This window comes from Microcebus murinus, chromosome 29, assembly GCF_040939455.1.
Source record: "Microcebus murinus isolate Inina chromosome 29, M.murinus_Inina_mat1.0, whole genome shotgun sequence".
Classification (NCBI taxonomy): domain Eukaryota; kingdom Metazoa; phylum Chordata; class Mammalia; order Primates; family Cheirogaleidae; genus Microcebus; species Microcebus murinus.
This window is the reverse complement of record NC_134132.1, coordinates 11561954-11585893: the sequence shown is the minus strand read 5'-3', so window position 1 is coordinate 11585893 and position 23940 is coordinate 11561954. Positions and strand designations below refer to the sequence as shown.

Here is a 23940-nt window from a genome sequence, read left to right as displayed (position 1 = left end):
GGATCGCTTGAGCCCAGGAGTTGGAGGTTGCTGTGAGCGAGGCTGACGCCACGGCACTCACTCTAGCCTGGGCAACAAAGTGAGACTCTGACTCACAAAAAAAAAAAAAAAAAAAGGCATTCTTTAGGTTGAATTTCAGATTGTTGCGAAAAGTTATTGAAGATGTTTTAGTAAAATACTGAAATACAATTCGGTGTTACTGACACATGATAACTATCTTACATATGGCTCTCATAGTATCGTAACTTAGGAATTGTATTTAAATTGTGGTATTTTTGTGTGATTCTTGCATTTGAAAACAAAAGTAAGAAATTTTAAAAGGAGGATAGCGCCTAGCTCCTCTGGCCCCTCTGCATGTATCTGCCATGTAATTCTTTATTGGCCCCTTTTTTTTTTTTTTTTTTTTTTTTTTTTTTTTTTTTTTTTTTTTTGAGACAGAGTCTCACTTTGTTGCCCAGACTAGAGTGAGTGCCGTGGCGTCAGCCTCGCTCACAGCAACCTCAGACTCCTGGGCTCAAGCGATCCTTCTGTCTCAGCCTCCCAAGTAGCTGGGATTACAGGCATGCGCCACCATGCCCGGCTGATTTTTTTTTATATATATATATATATTAGTTGGCCAATTAATTTCTTTCTATTTTTATGGTAGAGACGGGGTCTCGCTCTTGCTCAGGCTGGTTTCGAACTCCTGACCTTGAGCAATCCGCCCGCCTCGGCCTCCCAGAGAGCTAGGATTACAGGCGTGAGCCACCGCGCCCGGCCCTATTGGCCCCTTTTTAAGGATTATAAATAACCTGAGAACTCAGAGGGAAACAGAAATAAGCTAAGTGGATCCAGGTTTTCCCTTCAACAATAACCCCTCGGATCAATAAATGCTCTGTGCAAGGCCTTACAGAAAGGACTAGGGTATTCGCAATCGTTTGTTTCATCGAAATATGGAAGGGGAAGAAGGCCCTGGCACAGGCGACAGCAGGAGGCCGGAGAGGCGGTCGCAGAGCTGCGCAGAGTTAGTCCTCTACGCGTGGGAAGGTCACAGGCAGGGCGTGCGACAGGCGTCCTCAAACCACGGCCCGCGGGCCACACGCGCGTGTTTGCCCGTTTGTTTTTTTGCTTCAAAATAAGATACGTGCAGTGTGTGCATAGGAATTTGTTCATAGTTTTGTTTTTTAAACTATAGTCCGGCCCTGCAACGGTCTGAGGGACAGTGGACTTGGCCCCCTGTTTAAAAAAGTTTGAGGACCCCTTTTGTGTGCTGTGTTCACACGGTGGGGGGGGGGAGAGCTCAGAGACATTCCAAGGAGGTGATTTTTCCTTCAAAGCTGCCCTGCATACTCGTTTCCTGCACATATATATTTTTTTCTTGATTATGTCACTGTTTAAATTGCAAGGATGTGACATGAGGAGAAAAGATCAGAAAAGCAAGAATGAGCCTATCCTTCCTCTTAGAATAAGGAGTGGACAGAGCACAGCCTGAGAATCGCATCTGCCCCGCAGCTAGTTTTTGCAAATAAAGTTTCATTGGGACATAGCCATGCCTATTTGTTTATCTAAATGGCCTCTATAAAAAAATGCTTGCTATTCCCTGCCTATAAACATGCTTGCTATTCCCTGCTCTATAAAAATGCTTGCTATTCCCTGCTCTATAAAAATGCTTGCTATTCCCTGCTCTAGAGATACTGAGTAATATCTTGCAATGAACCCATAACTAAACTTTCCCAAAATGCTGAGAAATGAACCTGACTATATTGCCACAGTACTGCAAAAAAAAAAAAAAAGGTAAAATTAACTGGTGACTTCGAGGAGAGACTGGGAATCCTTTTTCTCGCTCTCTTGGCAGCCAGTCTGCAAGGATAGGCGACCCGAGGAGGGGCAGAGTCTGCAGGTGGCACCCGGCCTGGCTGTCGGTCGGGTTGCCGTGTGCCCCGTCTGCCCCTGCAGGTCGCACGCCGGCCACTAGGCCGCCCGTGGCTTGTGTGACTGCTCCTTCATGGCTTTAAAAGAACCCTTGATCCATTCAGGTATTTTAGCTCCCCTCGTTTTAAGCAAGACGAACAGGTAAGCTTGGGTCACCTTCTTGGCCTGGGCAGCCGCGTGGGCCGGTTCCTGTCACCGTCGTGAGCAGGTGCCAGGCCCAGGCGGGTCTCCCGCAGGTTGGGGCTCACCAGCTCCTTACCCCAGGAGAGCGTGCTCCTGCCTCTTCGTCTTGGCATCCTGGGAAACTCGTTCATCTTTGCAGGCTGTGGCCTTATTCCAGGGGTCCCCAAACTCCGGCCCGAGGGCCACATGCGGGCCACCTAGCACATGCATCCAGCCCGCCGGGTGCTTTTGCCGCCGCTGCCTGTCCTGCTTAGCAGCCGACTGGTCCCGGGCCCTCAGTGCACACAAGCCACGAGCAAGGGACAGTGAACTCCAACGGTCTGAGGGACAGGGAGCTGGCCTCCTGTTTGAAAAGTGACCCTGGTGACTTATTCCTCACCTCCAACTAGAGGGCTCTAGTTGAACAGCATGTTGGATAAAGGGGTGGGGGCAGGGGACGGATGGATGGGTGTGGTTTTCAGTGAACAGTGGGGCATGACATTACTTCTCGAAGTCTGCCCAGCAAGAGAGCTCCGGTGTCTCCAGCGCTGGCCTCCCGGGATTGGCAGGTAGGCGTGGGAGTCCCCGGAGAGAGCAGGTGTAGGCGCTTGAGCTTGGACGCCTCGCTGCTCATGGCCACGTTTGCAAAAGGGGGCTGCCTAAGCGCACCTGGCACACCTGTGGCACTTATGAGCCAGTGACGATGGGCGTGGGGCAGTCCCTGTAAATGGCCAGGAGAGTGCCCTTTAGCCCCTCTGACTTGTAGTTTTGACCCCAGCTTTCCAGGCAGAAGGGGTGCGACTTGAGAATATCAAATAACACCGCTTCTCAGCCTGTTGGCTCAGATCAAAGTGAAAATATTGTGCAAGAGCTGCTGCCACCCTGAGGATAGAGTGATTTTTTTTTTTTTTGGAGACAGAGTCTTGCTTTGTCACCCAGCCTAGAGTGAGTGCCATGGCGTCAGCCTCGCTCACAGCAACCTCCAACTCCTGGGCTCAAGCTATCCTCCTGTCTCGGCCTCCCGAGTAGCTGGGACTACAGGCATGCGCCACCATGCCTGGCTCATTTTTTCTCTATAGTTTTAGTTGGCCAATTGATTTCTTTCTATTTATAGTAGAGACGGGGTCTCGCTCTTGCTCAGGCTGGTTTCGAACTCCTGACCTTGAGCGATCCGCCCGCCTCGGCCTCCCAGAGTGCTAGGATGACAGGGGTGAGCCACCGCGCCCGGCCAGGATAGAGTGATTAATTGCAAATATGCAAAGATCTGCACATGACGTGTGGGAAATTCCACTCACCCCTGCCCGGAAGGTGCCCGAATTTCCTTTCCACTTCCAGACCTGCGTTAGGTCCCTATTACTTCATGTCTAGATGAACACAGCTGCCTCCCATCTGGGTTGTGGCCTCCACACTTAAGGTTTCCTGCTGCCTTCTGGGTTCCACCAGTGGTGCCGCCCGATGGCTCTGAGCAATCGCCATGTCATGTCCCGGTTTAGGTCATCAGTGGTGTCTCCTTGCCCATCGATGGCGTCATGACTTCCTGTCTTGGCATTCACGGTCCTCTAAAATCTGACTTCCAGTTATCCCAGCACTCTGGGAGGCCGAGGCAGGAGGATCTCTCAAGGTCAGGAGTTCAAGACCAGCCTGAGCAAGAGCGAGACCCCGTCTCTACTAAAAGTAGAAAGACATTAATTGGACAACTAAAAATAGATAGAAGAAATGAGCCGGGCATGGTGGCGCGTGCCTGTAGTCCCAGCTACTCGGGAGGCTGAGGCAGGAGGATCGCTGGAGCCCAGGAGTTGGAGGTTGGAGGCTGACACCACGGCACTCACTCTAGCCTGGGCAACAGAGTGAGACTCTGTCTCAAAAAAAAGAAAATTTTGACTTCCATCTGTCTTTCAGTGCCGCCCACCCCAGCTTGACGCTTTCCAACTCTGGGGCCACTGAGCCTTTACTCGCACCGTCCCTTCTGCCTGAAGGCCGCCCCTCCGTCCCTCCCTCCTGCCAGCATCTCTCCAGTCCTTTGTGATACATGTCATTTTTTTTTTTTTCCCTTGAGACAGAGTCTCGCTTTGTTGCCCAGGCTAGAGTGAGTGCCGTGGCATCAGCCTAGCTCACAGCAACCTCAAACTCCGGGGCTCAAGCGATCCTCCTGCCTCAGCCTCCCGAGTAGCTGGGACTACAGGCATGTGCCACCACGCCCGGCTAGTTTTTTTCTATATATATTGATTGGCCAATTCATTTCTTCCTATGTATAGAAGAGTCAGGGTTTCGCTCTTGCTCAGGCTGGTCTCGAACTCCTGACCTCGAGCGATCCTCCCGCCTCGGCCTCCCAGAGAGCTAGGGTGACAGGCGTGAGCCACCGCTCCTGGCCTTGTTCTTTCTCTAATTTGCCACTTTGGGTCATGACCAACAGGATGGCCGGTCTCTGGATACCCAGGGCAGTTAATGTAGGCGACTGATTTGTGTCCTTAATCTCACGGCGCCTGGGATTGATGGCAGATAGTGGTGGGTCCGTTTCGTGTCCCTTGCCCAACTGTAAACTCCTTGGGGACAGGACCCGATGCCGGGCAGCCTGTAAACAGCTGTCGAGTGAGTGACTTGGGGGGTTGGGGGTTGACAGTGGACGGCCAGGAGGGAGGGAGAGCTGTCACCCAGGAACTGAGGCTGCACCATGCAGCGACAGCAAATCCCCGCTGTGACTAAAGTGGAGGGGACGTGAGCTGCTCTCTCATTGTGCTTTCCCAAGTCTCCCTGGCCATCCTCAAAGACAGAATAGTGTCCCGCCACTTAGGGAAGTTGCAGTGAGGCAGTGCTGTCGCGACCAATGCTTCTGACAGTGTTTTCTGGTGCGTGAAGAGTTTCTGTATTCTGAGCAAGCCTTCTCTCTAGAAGGGACATGCGTGTCACCACGGTGGCATTATGCCAGGCGCAGTGTCTTTATCTCACTCTGGTTGACAGAATTTATACTCGGTGGAGGGAGGGGCAAAAAAAAAACAAAATACAACCTTAGAATAAATGATCTTATAACAGCGTTTGTCTTCGCCCGCAGAACAATATGACACGTCCTCCAAAACCCACTCCAGTTCTCAGCAAGGGACCTCGTAAGTAAACCGCTTTTGTTCATTTAAAGTTTGTACTCTGACATTGTGACTTCCCATGTGAATTCATTGCTTTGATTTTTTTTTTCCCCTCCCTGCTTTCCAGTAATGACATTCACAAAATACTGTCGCATTGTGAAGGGAAGAAATGAAATGACCCACCTTAATATTTGCATTCTGTTCCATCAAAGGTTTACATTCTATGGGAGAGTTAGTTTTCTAAGGGGTTTTAGGAGAAGAATGATTTTTGCGCCATCATGCACATGTTAACTGTGGAAAGTTACAAAGCGTTGGCTTCTCAGATTTGTCTCAAATTAGCTTTAGCTTCTGGAAACGAGTTTTGGGGGGGGATGTGCACAGTTTAAGATTTTCTGCCACTTTTTTGGCCTAATTTTACAAAGAAGGAGCCAGTCCTGGTGCCCAGCTATTCTTCATTAAGGCCGAGTGAGTCCAGATAGATTTTTGGGTTTCTGGAACATTTTAAACTGCAGATGGAAGGTTTTTGAGTCAGCATTCTAACTCACTCCGTCATGTCTCGAGAGTATTGAGCTGCTATTTCTTTACTTTCTTTAGTAGAGCCAGAGGTGGTTACTGGGGCCCTTCTCGTCCCCAGTTTCTAATCGGTCACGATGGCTCTGAGTCGCTGGTCTCAGGATTCCAGGGGGTTCTCGAGTCCCAGCTTCTATTTTTAGACAGTGTTTGTTCCATGAACTTTGGAAGGCAGGGATGGCCGTGGATTATTTTTAAAAGCTATATGGCTGAGCTGAAGAGGTTATTTTATCTGCTTGCCGTGACCGAACGTGGGGCTGGGTTATTGTCACCATTTCCCAAGGGCCCTTCCCCTTGGTGCCATTTGCTTTCATTTCGCCATTGCAAAACGAGGGGAAGAGAACAATATAGAGTTTTTTTGAATTTTTATTTATTTTTTTGATAGTTGCCAGGGCTAGAGTGCCGTGGCGTCAGCCTCGCTCACAGCAACCTCCAACTCCTGGGCTCAAGCGATCCTCCCGCCTCAGCCTCCCGAGTAGCTGGGACTACAGGCATCCGCCACCATGCCCAGCTAATTTTTTCTATATATTTTTAGTTGGCCAATTAATTTCTTTCTATTTTTAGTAGAGACGGGGTCTCGCTCTTGCTCAGGCTGGTTTTGAACTCCTGACCTCGAGCAATCCTCCTGCCTTGGCCTTCCAGAGTGCTAGGATTACAGATATGAGCCACCACGACTGGCCTATATAATCAGTTTTTTTTTTTATTTTCATTTTTTAAAAATTTTTTAAAATTATTTTTCTTTATTCTTTTTTTTATTCTTTTCAGCCATGTGATTAGGGTATCCTTAGATAATAAGTTTTTTTAAAACATAAGTTTATTATAGTTTGAAGGATGGGCTTTTTGCATGCGTTAAGAATGTATTTTTTTGTTGGTCCTCGTACATGAGGAGTTTTGGGTTGTCCTTTGCTAGGAAAAAAAAGTCACCTGTATTGGTTATCCCTCCCTCTTTCTTTTTTACGTTTCTCTTGCTAGAAATTTGAGTGGCCCCTGAATTCTGGGGCCCTGAAATCACTGCTTAGATGGCATTTAATAAGGAAGGATGAGGCTCGTTAAACCAGTTGGTGGCCCGTAGGGAACAGTGGCCATAGATCAAGGACTCGGAACCATAAGAATCCTTGGTCGCTCTGAAGGTTTTACACTGGGTCCTGCTTTGTCACGCGTGGTTGGTACTCAAGCCCTGTTGACTATAAAAGGCCCTGGCCTCATCCCTCACGGTGGCTCACGCCTGTCATCCTAGCACTCTGGGAGGCCGAGGAGGGAGGATCTCTAGAGGTCGGGAGTTTGAGACCAGCCTGAGCAAGAGTGATACCCTGTCTCTACCAAAAATAGAAAGAAATTAATCAGCCAACTAAAAATATATAGAAGAAAAAATTAGTCAGGCATGGTGGAGCATGCCTGTAGTCCCAGCTACTCGGGAGGCTGAGGCAGGAGGATCGCTTGAGCCCAGGAGTTGGAGGTTGCTGTGAGCGAGGCTGACGCCACGGCACTCTAGCCCAGGCAGTAGAGTGAGACTCTGCCAAAAGTAAAAAAATAAAGTAAAATAAAATAAAAAAGGAAATGCAGAGTCTTAAATTCTATCCCCAATCTACTGAATCAGAATCTGCATTTTAAGAATGCAGATTTAAGAATACCTTAAAACCTGAGAGGAGTTGCATTTTATAAAATACATGACACCTAAGAATTTGTACTCCGATAATATGCTGAAATAAAAACAAAAAAAAGTAAAAAAAAAAAAAATTAACTCATAATGAATCAAAGACCTAAACATAAGACCAAAAAAAAAAAAAAAAATCAATCTAGGTCTTAATGCTTTGTCTTCCGGCATTACTGGTACCTAGAAATTCCTAGAAAAGTGGAGTAGGACCCATGACAGGGGCTTGGCAGCAAACAACAAGCTTGTTGTCACGAGTCTGTGAAGTCTTGCAGATGTCTGGCCGTGGATGAGGGGTCGCAAGCTGGTAGAGGGATGCACGTGTCAAAGGAAGAGAGGCTGAGTCCGTAACTTTTAATAGAGTTCTCTGTACTTAGTGCCCCAGCTAATTTCCCAAATCCTGAATTCCTTCTGCAGGGCTCTGCAGGTAACTGATTAGCTAGGAGGTGACTACCGTCTGCTCCTGGCGTTAGGAGGGGTTGCATTTGTGCGAGCAAGGGCTCCCAGGCTTAGATCTGTGGGGTTCTCAGGGCAGAGTACAAAGGATTTCCTCTTCTCTGTAGTTACTGTGTCCCTTTATGTCATCGTGCACAGTCCTCCTGCATATAGCCAGTTTCAGTTTTACTGGCGTCACTTTACAATGTGCTACTATGTGTCAGCCTCTCGCAAGAACACAACGTGCTCACCCATCAGAAACCGCGCAACCATTTATATTTATTGTTGTAGCCGGCTGACGTCTCTCTCCCCCCCCCGCCCCCAAATGTGCTGAGCGTTTACAAGAAGGCGCCCTCCTTTTTCTTGTCATCTCTGGAATCCACACGCTTTGAGCCACCTGGAGAAACAGTGGGCCATGAGACAAGGCCCTTGCCTCCCCCAGTTTGTCACAAAACGCAGGTGACATAGAACGCACAGAACAAGGTGACGTGACGGTACCAGGGTTGGGGCAGGAGTTTTGTTGTGTTGTCAGGGTGGCGGTGATACCTCAGGGAGGGAGATCAGGAGAGGTGTCTCCGAGTTGGTGACATCTGTCGACAAGAGGAAGGCGAGGACTGCTCGCTACCTTGAAGGGGGCTTGGAAGACACTCCCAGACTCTGAAACCTCAAGGGATAATTTTTTTTTGGAAGTGACTACGTCGCAGGGGAGTTCATTTGTACATACAAAACCTGGTTTGCAGGGTAGTGCCCCCCAGGGGTCCATCCGAGTGGCATTTTTAATCATAACTGCTAATTCACTGTAAGCAACCCCAGACTCATTTAAACATAGATTGTAGCGGCCGGGCGCAGTGGCTCACGCCTGTCATCCCAGCACTCTGGGAGGCCAAGGCAGGAGGATCGCTCAAGGTCAGGAGTTCAAAACCAGCCTGAGCAAGAGCGAGACCCCGTCTCTACTATAAATAGAAAGAAATTAATTGGCCAACTAATATATATAGGGAAAAATGAGCCGGGCATGGTGGCGCATGCCTGTAGTCCCAGCTACTCGGGAGGCTATGGCAGGAGGATCGCTGGAGCCCAGGAGTTGGAGGTTGCTGTGAGCGAGGCTGACGCCACGGCACTCACTCTAGCCTGGGCAACAGAGTGAGACTCTGTCTTTAAAAAAAAAAAAAAAAAAAAAAGTGTATCACTCTTGTACTAGTATCTTATTTGTCATACTTGTTGATTTAGTCTTACTGGTTTAATTTCACATTTATCCTCATTTATGCTCTTGTGATTTTTGTCATTTGCTTATTTGACTGCAGATGATCTTTATGGAGTTTAAATAATCTTTCTACCTCTGGCAGCAATTTTTACCCTATCAACCATTAAGCTTTTGTATTAAAAGTAATCATGTACACTCAGTCAATTTTTTTCTGTCTGTCTTGTTAGCCCATCAACTCCCATAGACAGTCTGCGTGAATTTGAATTCCCTTTCTAACTACTGTCGCCATTCGGAAGTTTCCCTTATATGTTGTGTCCCAACTGCTTAAGATGTGCTTTCTCACTTTCTCATTTGTTTCATGTGGAGCCCTCTTCCCGGTTTGCAACCTCCGCTTGTCTCTTACCAAGGGATTTGCAGTCCTTATTCCTGCCCTGTATCAAGAAAGGAATCAAACCTCGATTCAATTGAATTTAAAACGTTGGACGTTCTAGATCTGCTTTGGAGCCCAGCCTGTCGCTTGCCCTGTACTTGATTGCTCATTCTATTCCCAAATTAATTTTTTTTTTTTTTTGAGACAGAGTCTGGCTCTGTTGCCCGGGCTAGAGTGCCGTGGTGTCAGCCTCGCTCACAGCAACCTCAAACTCCTGGGCTCCAGCGATCCTCCTGCCTCAGCCTCCTCCCGAGTAGCTGGGACTACAGGCATGTGTCACCATGCCCGGCTAATTTTTTTTTTCTATATATATTTAGTTCGCCAATTAATTTCTTTCTGTTTTTAGTAGAGACAGGGTCTTGCTCACGCTGGTTTCGAACTCCTGACCTGGAGCGATCCTCCCGCCTCGGCCTCCCAGAGTGCTAGGATGACAGGCGTGAGCCACCGCGCCTGGCCCCAAATTGATTTTAAGTTTGTGGGATTGTGTCTGCCTATCCATTCTCACATGCTTGTTGGTCATTCCCAAAAACTGTTACTTTTCTTTCCATAGTAAGCACACCCAATGCCGTGGTTATGACTTATTATTCATAATTAATTACTGTGAGCTTGCCTTGATGTGCTCGTCCTCAAAACAATTGTAAGAAATATTAAGCCAAGAAATAAGGTTATTTGAATACTTCCTGGGTTCTGAATTGAGATGTTGCAGAATGTTGGCAGTGAAATCTTTGGGCAAGCCCCACCCTAAGAAATGGAAACGAAATAAAGGCTTGTCTGTGTGTCTCCCGCACGACAGTGGGCCTGACTCACGGAGGCCTGCCTGCCGCAACCTGCCCGCGCCCTGCGCTGGGCGGGACAGCCGCCTGGAACATGCATTTGTGCAGCAGGTCTTGAGAATCGTTCCGCAGCCTTCGAGTAAGACGTTTACCTAACCGAGAACCTAAAAGGCGGCTAAACCCACGTGGTAGTTCAAAGAGTTGCTTTGCCCCAGCAGCTTGGCTTCTTTTGAACAGTGTCAAAGAAATAGGCCGCACGTTTTGAAATAACCGCCTTGCCCTGGAGTTTGGAAATGAAATGAGTTATTTCACCAGTTAAAGTATGTAAGGTTTAAAATTAATTAATTTTCTTTTCTTTTTTTTTTTTTTTTTTTTTTGAGACAGAGTCTCACTCTGTCGCCCGGGCTAGAGTGAGTGCCGTGGCATCAGCCTCGCTCACAGCAACCTCCAACTCCTGGGCTCAAGCGATCCTCCTGCCTCAGCCTCCCGAGTAGCTGGGACTACAGGCATGCGCCACCATGCCCGGCTCATTTTTTTTGTAAATATACATATATATTAGTTGGCCAATTAATTTCTTTCTATTTATAATGGAGATGGGGTCTCGCTCTTGCTCAGGCTGGTTTCGAACTCCTGACGTCGAGCAATCTGCCTGTCTCAGCCTCCCAGATGCTAGGATTACAGGCGTGAGCCACTGAGCCCGGCTATATAGATGCTTAAAAAAAAAACAAAAAAAAAAAACCCACAATGGCATTCATGATTAATTTTCTGTCTTAGCAGAACTTAGTTTTTTTTTTTTTTTTTTACAAAAGTAAGCCTTTTGTTGTTGTTTTTTTTTTTCCCCAGACTGTAGGGGTAACACATGTTTATCAAAAACTTCAGAAGATATGTTTTTCCTCTCTGCCTCTCCCTCCTCCACTCACGTCATGCTGGTTTATGTTGAGCCACCCACTTCTGGAAGCCACGGTTTCTGGAAGATTCTGTGGTCACCGTTGGCTAGGTCAGCAGACACTGACAATACACCCCTATGTCTGCTGATTGTCATGTGAGATGCACTCGTACATTCTGATTAATTGAAATAGTATGTACGTCCCAAGCACATCCTGAATGAGGGATAGGTTTGGTTTGATCGTGCTGGTTTGTCCTTTCTGGGTGTTTCTTTGGAGATAACTTTCACAGTCTTCCTTCAGAGAATCATGTTCTTTACATCTCAAATAGGTTTTGTGCCTGCAGGTTTATTTTGTTCCTGTGCACATAATCTCTCTCTTGAAGGGGGAAATTTTCAGAAGCTGGGATGGCATATTTTCATGGCACCTGTTACTCACAAAGAGCAAGTGGAGCTAAAGAGTCAGAACTTTCTCTCGAACTTTCTCACTTTAGGAGAGAGTATATATTCACTGAAGTTAGATGTTCAGTAGCAAGGAGAAAAAGTTGTGGGATTTTTTTAATCGTACGCTTGCAACAGGAAGCATGGTAGGATTACGTGATCGTTGATGTACAGGAAATTAAGGCAAACCAATTTTATTCAAAACAAACCCAGTAACTAAGAGACAAAGACGTCCATTTACTATAGTTCTGTCGTTGTTGGTTAATAGTGATCACACTTTGCCAGGTCTTTTTTTCCTGGTTGTATTATACCTAACGTTTATTGCAAAGGTATATCTTTTTATCTTTTGCTTGTGTGTGTCCTAGCCAAGCCACCGTTTCCCAGCAAACCTATTGAGTGACTTTCCCTTCTCTGCCATTATATGATCACTAACCGCCAGCTCCTTTTACTGAAAGCTGTATCTTCTAGCCTTTCTAAAATGCGAATTTAAACCCTGTCAGATAAATATTGAGCAAGCTCTACATTTGCAAGTGGCTAACAGTTTTTATTTTATTTAGAAACTTATCACAGGGTGTTTTTAGCACATTTTGTTGGTGAAAGTAGTTCCTTGGCAGAATCTCCATATTGTGTGTAGGCAGTCATTTACAAAGAGCCAAGTTCTGTCATTTATTTTCATTAGAAAATATAGTGATATATATATATATTTTTTTTAACCAAGGTTTCCCAAAATAACCATGCCTCAGTACTTCGATCGTAGGTAGTGGTTTTGCAGTAAAAAAGTAATTGGTCAGATTATTATAGGGGTATATTCAGAAATACTAAAGTATTTTATCCTCTAATAATTTGCTTTTTGGGGCCTCATGAATACTCCAGATTTTCTTTTCTTCTCAGTTTTACATGTAGCATTTCCTCAAATAGTCATGCTCATAAAATGTGGGAGGCGGCAGTTGGTTCATTCCTTTGATATTTTGGGTATCTCCTTGGAATAAGGTTAAGGGTGAAGGGTTTTAAAATTTGACAATATATGTGCAGATCGGAAAATGTCTGCTTTTAATATTCAGGTTGATCATAGGCCCAAATGCCTGGAAACAAGTATCAGTGTAACTTTGGGGAAGTGTAAAGTGTTTCTTCCCCCAATAAAATGATAGCAGTAAGGTTAAACACACTCTCTAGATACCAGTGCCATCCGTAGCACTGTTCTTCCCACTGATGAGTGTTTATGCAGACAAAAGAGGGTAATTTATTACATGTGAAAAAATAGAGCTTCATGCTGATGTTCCTTGGAGAAAAATGTAAGATAACTGAATTTGGATTCGGTCGAAAGGCCACACTTTAAGGACCTAGATAGCCACGGCTTCCACACCCCTGAGTTGGGGACAATGGAAGAAAAAAAAAAATTTGAGTATGTTGTGTGTATTCCCACCCCTATTTGCTTGCTCGCTTACATGGACCCTATTTTCAGTGACTAAGGGTTGGGGACTTTAGTCTCAGGGCTGGCAGCAAATCGACTGAGTTTTTGCGACGGTAAGTGGCTTGCACCAGACTGGCTCCTGTTACACCATCGTACCATTATCACCGCAGATTGTAACTGTGCAGTTATAAAACTTACATTTCCAGGAGAATAAAGCATTTATTTGATAGATAAAGAAAACTCATACCTCTCCTGTCCCTGTTTTTTTGTATCTCAGGCATATTTTCTTTTTTTTTTTTTTAGAAAAACATTTTTTCTTTTTCTTTCTTTCTTTTTTTTTTAATTTCTGTTCCTGTGTCATATATTTTCTATTTGTATGCAAAAAAAAAAGTTATTAGAAATGATTTCACACGGTGCGCTGTCTGTCCTTGTCCTTTCTAGCGTGCTTGAACATGACCTGCAGCTTAGTGACAGTGAGGACAGTGACAGCGAACAGGTAAGTTCCGTACACCTCTTAACACCAGCAATCCTTTTATTAATATATCCACGTCACACACCCGAGCTGCTGATGCTAACCTATTTTTTTGTTCTTTTCCTCATCTTTTCCCCCTTTTACTGTGGGATGCCCAGACCCCAGAGAAGCCGCCTCCCTCATCTGCACCTCCAAGGTACCGTGCGGGTTTCCCCCCATCCACGCAGAATGCATGCTTTTTTGTTTTGTTTTGTTTTTTGTTTCTTTTTTACCAAACAGGAAAAATAAAACCTCCTTTGAGGACTTGCCTAGTTTCTTCATGGGGAAGGAGATAGAGCAACACAGTAAAAGAAAATACTAAATATGAAATGCAAATACAAATAAATAAATGTATTAAAAAAATACAAATAAATACCAAACAGTATTTTGGAAGCTTAAATCAGAGATAAGGGGAGGCTGTCAATCCTATACAAGCAAGAGTGCCCATACCCACCTGCATTGCCGATGTAGATGTTAAAGATTTTTGAGAATTTGAAAATAAGCTTAAGGCCAGGCGCAGTGGCTCACGCCTGTCATCCTAGCACTCTGGGAGGCCGAGGCGGGAGGATCGCTCGAGGTTAGGAGTTCGAAACCAGCCTGAGCAAGAGCGAGACCCCGTCACTACTATAAATAGAAAGAAATTAATTGGCCAACTAATATATATATAGAAAAAATTAGCCGGGCATGGTGGCGCATGCCTGTAGTCCCAGCTACTCGGGAGGAGGCTGAGGCAGGAGGATCGCTTGAGCCCAGGAGTTTGAGGTTGCTGTGAGTGAGGCTGACCCCACGGCACTCACTCTAGCCTGGGCAACAAAGCAAGTCAAAAAAATAAAGTAAATAAAATAAAATAAAAATAAGCATAAAATAGAGTTTATCGTCAGCACTGCATAACCAATGCTTGAAAAGTTAGATTGAGGATCCCGCTATTTTTATGAAGGTGGCAGGTTTGCTATGTTTCAAAAATTGTCAAGTTGAATTCTTTCTAGAACTTGTTTTCCACTGGGCCTGTTTTCTTAGTTTGTAAGAATTTTCAAATTGTTTTAGCCGCTTGCAAAAACGACCCACGGTCTATTTCAGGGTGATGGGAAGTGGCAGTGTTTTCTCTTTATAAATAAGCCAGCCGTATTTTAGAAAACGATGCCCTTGTATTTTTGGATCTGGGGACTATTTGAACTACTTTTATGATATTTTCTTCTGGTACCAAATTTAACGATTCAATATGCCAGATACCTGCCGCTCTTGGACAAAGAGTTAAATTATTTTACTCCCTGAAATGTGCTTATCATTCAGAGACGAGATCAGCAGTAAAAAAAACTTGTCAGTTGTACAGGTGACGTTATGGCTAACGCAGACCAAGGCCTTGTAATTATGCCAAGTCTTAAGGGGACGCTTAGATTTCCTTATTTATTTGTATCTCATTTTGCTCAGTAATTTCTAATGGGTGATGACAGCTCATAAAACATGACAAGGTAGCCTAACTTTTAAAAGTGAAGGAAAAGGAGCCAGGCGTGGAGGCTCATGCCTGTCATCCTAGCACTCTGGGAGGCCGAGGCAGGAGGATCGTTCAAAGGTCAGGAGTTCGAGACCAGCCTGAGCAAGAGCGAGACCCCCATCTCTACTAAAAATGGAAAGAAATTAGCTGGCCAACTAAAAATATATAGAAAAAAAAATGAGCCGGGCATGGTGGCGCGTGCCTGTAGTCCCAGCTACTCGGGAGGCTGTGGCAGGAGGATCACTTGAGCCCAGGAGGTCAGAATCAGCCTGGCAACATAATTAGACCCCGTCTCTACAAAAAAATAGAAAAATCAGCCGGGCACGGTGGCGCATGCCTGTAGTCCCAGCAACTCAGGAGGCTGAGGCAGGAGGATCGCTTGAGCCCCAGGAGTTGGAGGTTGCTGTGAGCGAGGCTGACGCCACGGCACTCACTCTGGCCTGGGCAACAGAGTGAGACTCTGTCTCAAAAAAAAAAAAAAAACAAAAAACAAAAACAAAACAGAATGGGTGAGTTCTGACAAGACTTTATTTAGCGAGACAGGCAGCCGGCCAGGGGGCCGTTGACACGGTGCACCCTTGCTCTAACTCAGTTTTTCATCGTTGGGAACGTTGCTCGGGGGTAAAACTCCACGGGCTTCTCCTGAGTGCCGTTGTCCCCGCGGACGGTTTTAAGGGGTCTGCACTGTGTCTGAGCCCCCGCGGGCCTCTCTGGGGACCGGACAGCGACCTGGGGGCTCGGTGGCAGTGGTGTCCCCACACTCGGGCCCTCCCTGTTGAGGAGCAGAGAGAGAAGGCAGGCAGGGGCCGAGGGTGGGGACATGCACCTTGCAGGGCGGCGGCGCCTTCTAATTCTGTCCCCGGGTTGCCTTCCAGCGTGCCCCGGTCGCTGCCGGCGACAGCGGCGTCAGCGCATTCCAGCAGCGGGGAGTCCGAGAGCACCAGCGACTCGGACAGCTCCTCGGACTCGGAGAGCCAGAGCAGCTCAAGTGACAGCGAGGAGAACGAGCCCCTAGAGACCCCGGCTCCCGAGGTACCGTGTCCCCTCCATCCCGGAGGTGGCAGCGTCCTGTCCCTTTGGGCTAGAGTCTGTCCCGTGGGCCGGGACCGCCCACGACACTTGAGCAGCTGCTCCGTCCCTCCAGGGGTGGCACTTCCCCGCCCCCGCGCCGTGGGGCCCCAGCCACCTGTGTCCCCCTCTGCGTGTTCCCTAGCTGGCGTTTGGCCATCAACACCTGGGGGGACAAATGTCCTCTCCGCGCTTGTTTAGAAGTGACAGGCTGGCAGAGCAGCTCGTGAGGGTGTCTGCACGCCGGCTCATGCTCCCTTCTTCTGGAAAAGCACAGCCCTCTGCAGCAGCGGGCTGCCGTTGAGTATTCACGAGAAGCCTTTCCGAAATTTCACGAATGCATGAGGAATTTAAGGGAAAGCAAAGGCGAGACCTTTTGCTTTTTTTTGCAAAAGCAAAAAAGACCGCCTGATTCAGCACAGGCAGAACGTGAGCTTGAAACGAGTCATCCGGAGTTCTATTTTTGAGTCACTGACGGCCACGCCATCAAACCCATGGCAAGGTGATTTTGCCAGGGCTTTTTTTTTCCCCCCCTCCTCCCTCCTGCCCCATGTGCAGCAGGGCTCTCCCCATTTGCTTGTCATCCCCCCTCGGGACGTGGACACTGCAAAGATGAGCAAAACCGAGACTGCAAATCCGAAGCACTGCATTTCTCCAGAGGGCTTTGCTATTTATTTGGTGGATTGCTGAGTGCAAGAAATTGTCAGTAACAATAATAAAAAAAAAAAAAGGTTGCCAGATAACCTCCAACCTCTGGTAGCAATGCAAACCACCACACCAGGGAAGGAAAGCAGCGAAAAAAGTAGAAGACGACATTCCTGTTTTGCTTTTGGTGAATGAGACCAGCCCGCGTGGAGAAGCTCTTGCATGCGCAGGGCGGGGGATGCCAGGAAAGGAGGCTTTTTCTGGTTAAGAAAACACACAAGCGTCCTGTGTCTGTCTGTCTGTCTGTAGAAAGCAAAGCGGTTGCACTGGAGCAGTAATGGAATATTCTGGAGCTCATGCTGTGGGCATATTAAGGCCCTTGTCTGAGGGCAGCAGAGGCTGAGAAAGTAGCCGGCTGTCACTCTCTGTTAGGTGTGATTCCGCGTCTGGCCCGGGCTCAGTGCTCAGTGCTCGGTGGCTTTGGCGTGAATGCACGGAGGGTCGGCATTCGCTGCACTGGGAGGGCCTTGCAGGTCTGTGCGGCCGCTGTGTTTCTGGCACTCTCTCTTTTCCGGTATGACGCTGACTACTGTCGAAATAACTTTTCTCTATGCCATGGGGGAAAAGGAGCCACGCACGCAAGTCCTGTGATAGTCTCACTGTCGGTATTCGTGAGATCGTTGCTCCGTTTCACCTTATTCAATAAGGGAAACCTGCTTGCTTGTTAGGTCATTGGTATAAAGGAGATGATTAAGTAACAGAATTCAAATAAAATGGAAATGCTACAGGTTTAGCTGAAGAGGCGAAACTTGGAAAAGAAAATTTAACCATGTGTTTGTAGAAATGAGATACAGTCACATTTTACTGCTCGGGGAGTTACTAGACTAGATTGAGACCTCTTAAGTCTAAATTTAAAAGCTTCCGGACGGGCACGGTGGCTCATGGCCGTAATCCTAGCAGTTTGGGAGGCTAAGGTGGGAGGATCACTTGAGGCCAGGGGTTCAAGACCACCCTGAGCACCATAGTGAGACCTTATCTGTATTTAAAAAAAAAAAAAAAAAAAAATAGGAAAATCAGCTGGGCGTGATGGTGCACAACTGAAGTCCCCGCTATCTGGGAGGCTGAGGCAGGAGGATCGCTTGAGTCCAGACATTTGAGGCTGCAGTGGGCTATGATGACGTCGCTGTACTCTACCCTGGGCCTGGGAAACAGAGCAGCCCTTCTCCCCCCATCCCCCACACCCCCCCCAAAAAAAGCTCCCATCCTGCTTTATCTTATTATGTATGTGTTGAGGTTCATCTTCCTGGGAATGTTTTATCTTTGTTTAGATTTTAAAACCTTTATTTTTCCCTAAGATCTTTAACTACTTTTCTTTCCTTTTAAAATAAATAAACCTGTGTTACTATAAATCCCCTGTGTTAGTTGAAAGTAACACAGGCCGGGCGCAGTGGCGCACGGCTGTAATCCTAGCACTCAGGGAGGCTGAGGCGGGAGGATCGCTTGAGCTCAGAAGTTTGAGACCAGTCTGAGCCCGTCTGTACTAAAAATAGAAAAAGTTACCTGGCCAACCGAAAACAGAAACAAAAAATTAGCCAGGCATGTTGGTGTGCACCTGTAGTCCCAGCTACTCGGGAGGCTGAGGCAGGAGGATGGCTTGAGCCCAGGAATTTGAGGCTGCTGTGAGCGAGGCTGACGCCACAGCAGAGCAACAGAGCGCAAGACTCTGTCTTAAAAAAAGAAGATGAAGAAAGTAACATGATCTTCATAATCGGCCATAGATACTAGTTTTAGCTTTCTCATCCCCTCCTTCGATTTTTAATTGCTGTGAAATTTGCTGCTCACGGCTTCGCTTCAGTTCATCGCACCTGATGCTGCCCCGGGCTCTCGGGTCTAGAACGTGCCGTGCATGCCACCTAGCTCGGGCTGCACTTGGCCCCCAGCCGCGGTAGATTCCATTTCAGCGCCCGCTTGGCCACGTGACTCTCAGTTTTTCAAAATATGTGGACACGCTGCCCTTTTGCCCCTTCAGTTTAGGAAAACACGAGTCCCTTCTTGATTTTGCAGGAATCCGCACAGTTCTCTGTTTACCGGGCAGTCCTTCAATCGTGAGTCACCCTGCGCCCATCGCCTGGTGCTGGGCTTTTTTGTAAACTGTGTGGTTGGACCTCCACCTGCCCTGAAGTTTGGTAGCTCTCTTTCTGTCTGTAAAGAAGCGAGGGGCACTACATTTCAAATCCTTAGCCCTTTAACTCTGCAACCTGGTTTTTTGTCCCCCTAACTGTCCCAATTTTTTAAATACCTGCTCTACCTACACCTACATTTATTATAAATCCCCTATGTGGAGGGTAACACGAACTCCATAATGAGCCATAGATACTAGTTTTAACTTTCTCCCTCTTTATTCCATCTTGAACATTGTTTTTAAAAAAATTTGCACAGCTGTTATAGTTTTAGTAAAAAGGTAGGCATTTAAAAAAGAAATAAAAGGTGGCCAATTCTTGTTTTTTCTTAAAAAAGGTAGGCATGTTTTGGGTGCGTAACTGAAGACTTCTTATTCAGGACCACAATTCTAAAAATTGCTAACTTTTGCCAATTTAAGAGGTTAGAGGCAAAAAGGCATATAGGCAAAACATTTGTTAAAATACTTCATAAGAAATAATCGTGCTGTTTTCCCACCTGCAGTTTGTAGTGTTTGGGCTACACTGGCACTGGGGGGAGGAAAGGCGGAGGGAGAAATGAAAAGTCCAAACCTGGATCCTGTCTGGCTTTTATCTACTCAGAATTTATTTTAAGCTCTATCTTGAATCAGTCCCCTATACAAATATTTCCCCCGTCTCAACACCCAAATCACATCTGACCTTAAAGGAATTTTATCCGTTTTACAGCTTCTTAATTTTATAAATTTTTATATTTTTAGTTGGCCAATTAACTTCTTTTTATTTTTAGTGGAAACGGGTCTCGCTCTTGCTCAGGCTGGTCTCGAACTCCTGACGTTGAGTGATCCTCCCGCCTCGGCCTCCCAGAGTGCTAGGATGACAGGTGTGAGCCACTGGGCCCAGCCTGGCTATGACTTCTTATTGGGTATATAAAAAGGATTGCCCCTTTTCCGGCACAACAACTCAGTTTTGCCCTGAAATAGGGCCATCAGTCTCCCTTCTGGGCATTTTTAGGGCCACAGTGGAAGAGAATGTTTTATTTCTGAAACCAGGACGTTCCTCCAGGGAGGCCTAAATGCACCTCAGTACTGCCCTGTTTTGGGGGGTAGGGGGGAAAAGCTATGTTATTTTTGCCAGGAACAATGTGCATTTTGTTTTTTATTTATTTTTCTGAAGACAGAGTCTCTGTTGCCCATGCTAGAGTGAATGCCATGGCGTCAGCCTCTCCAACTCCTGGCCTCAAGCGATCCTCCTGCCTCAGCCTCCTCCCGAGTAGCTGGGACTACAGGCATGCGCCACCACGCCCGGCTCGTTTATTTCTATATGTTTTTTAGTCGTCCAGCTAATTTTTCTTTCAATATTTTAGTAGAGACGGGGTCTCACTCTTGCTCAGGCTGGTCTCGAACTCCTGACCTCAAATGATCCTCCCACCTCGACCTCCCAGAGCGCCAGGGATGACAGGCGTGAGCCACCGCGCCGCCGGGCCGTTGTTATGACATTTGACTTTCACTTTGAGGGTGACAAGAGGGACCCAAGTTTTCCCGGGCTCGCAGGGAGTCCGGGCCAGGCCTGTGCGTCATCGGTGGGTTAACTCTGTCCCCTGTTTCCCTGTTTGCAGCCCGAGCCTCCGGCGACCAACAAATGGCAGCTGGACAACTGGCTGACCAAAGTGGGCCCGCCGGCCGCGGCCCCCGAGGTCCCGGCAGTCCCCGAGCCCGCCCGGCGACGCCAGGACAACAAGGACAGTGGTGACAGTGGCTCCTCGAGCCAGGAGCGTGCCGAGTCCAAAGACCCGCCCCCCAGAAGCTCCGGCAAAGCGGCCCGCGTCCCCCCGGAAGGCCCCCAGGCAGGGAAGAGAAGCTTCCAGAAGTCTCCGGCGCGGCAGGAGCCCCCGCAGAGGCAGACGGTGGGCACCAAGCAGCCCAGGAGGCCGGGCAAGGTCCCCGGCCCGGTGGCCGGGCTGCAGGTGGAGAGCGAGCCGGGCCCGCCACCCTGCGGGGCCACCAGGGAGCAGCAGGCGCCCAAGGACAAGCCCAAGGTCAAGACGAAAGGCCGGCCCCGGGCCACCACCTCGGGGACACCTGGCCCCGGCGACAAGAAGAAGCACAAGGGCTCCCTCCCGGCCCCGTCACCGTCCTCCTCGGCCAAGGCGCTCTCCGTCCCGGAGGCCACCAAGGGTAGCGTGGGCGACAGGAGCCCCGGCCCGGCCACCGCGGTCCCCGAGACTCCCAGCCAGGGCAGTGGCCCCAGGACTAGTGGCGGCCACCCCGCCTCGGTCGCCCGGGACGACGGCCGCAGAGACAGACTCCCGCCGCCCCCCAGAGACCCCCGGTCACTCTCCCCGCTCGGGAACAGTCCCGCCCCGCCGCCCAGCCTGGTGGTGAGGATCAGCCTGGGCCTCCTCTCCAGGGTCCCCCCGCCGCCCCAGGGGACAGGGAGCAGCCGCCAGAGGAAGCCACCGCAGCAGCAGGGGGACGGGCAGCCGCCACCCGCAGGGAGGAAGCCCGATCCCGAGAAGAGGAGCGGGGACAGCTCGAGCAAGGCGGCCAGAAAGAGAAAGGTGAGTGTGGAGAGGCCGGCCTCCACCCCGGGCCTCCACCTCGGCAGCGGGGTCTCCCATCTGCCCTTGCTTTTTAACCCCAGCCCTGCCTCGTTGTCTCAGCAGAGGCTAGAAGTCCCGGCTTTGGTGGCATGTGGCTCCTTCCCCCCACCAATGTGGCTCCTTCTACCCCAGTCACACCGTGCCTGTGCGTGGCCGCTGCTCTCCCCAGGCGGGAGGGGTCCACTTGCGTGTCCCTGCCCAGTGATGGCCTCCTTGGGGACAATGTAGCATTTTGGGGGCGCGTTCCTATTTACCCTGAGGACATTGGTGCTGGCCGCCTGGCCTGTGTTGTTAGGGTTTGCCCTGAGAATTAAGGTCTTCCACGAGCCGAAATGCAAATTAGTGTTCTGAATTAGCAAAAGTGCTGCGCCGTACAGATCTTACTCTTGCGGTATGATGTTCTGTTTTGTTTTGTGAGACAGAGTGTCACTCTGTCGCCCAGGCTAGAGTGAGTGCCGTGGCGTCAGCCTCGCTCACAGCAACCTCCAACTCCTGGGCTCAAGCCATCCTCCTGCCTCAGCCTCCCGAGTAGCTGGGACTACAGGCATGCGCCACCACGCCTGGCTCATTTTTTTCTCTGTATATTTTTAGTTGGCCGATTAATTTCTTTCTGTTTTTAATAGAGACGGGGTCTCGCTCTTGCTCAGGCTGGTTTCGAACTCCTGACCTCGAGCGATCCTCCCGCCTCGGCCTCCCAGAGTGCTGGGATGACAGGCGTGAGCCACCGCACCCGGCCTGGTGCCTGCTGTCTTGAGTCACCAGCTGGCACCCCCAGAGACCAGTCTGAGAGGAGTGACGGGCGTGTGGTTTATAAGGTCTGTCGCCTTGGTTTCTAGTCACAGCCGGCCTGTCCTAAGGAACATGACAGTACACAAACATCAACTCCCAGTCCACTGCTGGGCTTGGTTTTCTTTCTTTTCTTTTTTTCTCTTTTCTTTTCTTTTTTTTTTTTTTTTTGGACGAGGTTCTGGGGCCCCAAGAGCGGGGGCCCCGGAAGTCGCCCTCTTTTCTTTCTTTTTCTCTCTCTCTCTCTCTCTCTCTCTCTCTCTCTCTCTCTCTCTCTCTCTTTATTTCTCTTTCTCTCTCTCTCTCTCTCCCCTCTTTCTCTCCTCTCTCTCTTTCTCTCTCCTCTCTTTCTCTCTCTCCTCTCTCTCTTTCTCTTTCTATCTCCTCTCTCTTTCTCTGCTCTTTCTCTCCTCTCTCTCTCTCTTTCTTTCTCTCTCTTTCTCTCTTCTCTTTTTATTTCTCTCTCCTCTCTTTCTTTCTCTCCTCTTTCTCTTTCTTTCTCTCCTCTCTCTTTCTCTCTCTCTCTTTCTCTCTCCTCTCTTTCTCTCTCCTCTTTCTCTCTCCTCCTTTCTCTCCTCTCTCTCTTTCTCTCTCTTTCTCTCTTTCTTTCTTTCTTCATTTTAATTTTGTTTTCATTTTCTTTTGCCCAAAATGTCCCTGCTAGTGAGGTTGGTGGGCTTCGTTGTTTTCTTGGAGCAGTGGCCCTTGTGGGTGGCTTCTGCCTAGTTTCGCCATGGGGACCCGTGTGTGTGTGTGTCATCTACTGTCTGGAAACACCTTCCGTTTAGAAAAGCGCGCTGTGTCCTCAGCCGCCCAAACGACACAGAGAAGCCACGTTCAGCTGGCGACCTCGTATGCGCGTCCGTAGCCATCTGGGTGGATTTCAGCAAATTTTGACTTTTCCAAAAAATAAACTTCCCATCTTCTGGCAACGCCTGCTAGACCAGCTGTGCGGCCCGAGACCCTAAAATTCCAGACACTCCACTGGGCCGTTTGGTGACAAGGGCACCCTGGGCACCCTGAGGTGTCTGTTTGACAAGGGGGTTGCCAGTACCAGTGGTGGGGTTTAATTTTAACCCCATAGTTTCCAGATGATTCTTTCTCTCCACCACCACTGGCTGTCCCTCAAGCGTTACGACCGTGAGCTGTGGCACAGGGGTTTGTGAGCCGTGACGAGTGTCACCGAGCCCCAGCAGGCTGCTCCCGGGTTCTGTCACTAGCCCGTGGGCACGCGAGAAGCAGCCACGTGGGGTTTCCTGTTGCATTTGAGTTGCGAGTTCAGAATGTGCCTGTTGACCGCGTAGGCTGTCAACTCCTTTGGTCCCTGGCGATGCATATTTTTTCCTCCTTCTATAACAAGGGATTACGTGTCTGAGAAACTGATTTAATTTTTTCTACCCTGAGTAGGCGTCATTTCTTCGCATTGGCCGATTGGAAGCTCAGAACCCAATTTTCAGGTCGCGTCTAGCGTGCTGTAGAACCGTGCTGTCTGGCGGAAATAAGGCTCGAGCTCTGTGTGTGTATATATTTTTAAATCTTCTAGTAGCCACACTAAAAACTATAAAAGGATCTGAAGTATTTTGATCACAGGCAATAAAAAACAAAAGTAAAAAGAATATAAGTAAAAAAATTATTTAAATTATTTAAAAAAAAATAACTGTAAAAGGGAGGCTGGGCGCGGTGGCTCAAGCATGTAATCCTAGCACTCTGGGAGGCCGAGGCGAGCCGATTGCTC

General features: G+C 48.4%; 1 protein-coding gene across 3 annotated transcripts in view; it reads left to right on the top strand.

Moving 5' to 3' along the window:
- The window catches only part of AFF1 (ALF transcription elongation factor 1), a 177737-nt gene that overhangs the window by 123796 nt on the left and 30001 nt on the right, over positions 1–23940 (top strand). For all 3 annotated transcript variants that reach the window (XM_075998592.1, XM_075998594.1, XM_075998593.1), the window contains 5 exons: positions 5123–5174; positions 13387–13441; positions 13576–13613; positions 15824–15980; positions 20436–21377. In XM_075998592.1, the coding sequence (XP_075854707.1) occupies positions 5123–5174; positions 13387–13441; positions 13576–13613; positions 15824–15980; positions 20436–21377 (1244 nt within the window). The remainder of the gene's footprint in view (positions 1–5122; positions 5175–13386; positions 13442–13575; positions 13614–15823; positions 15981–20435; positions 21378–23940) is intronic.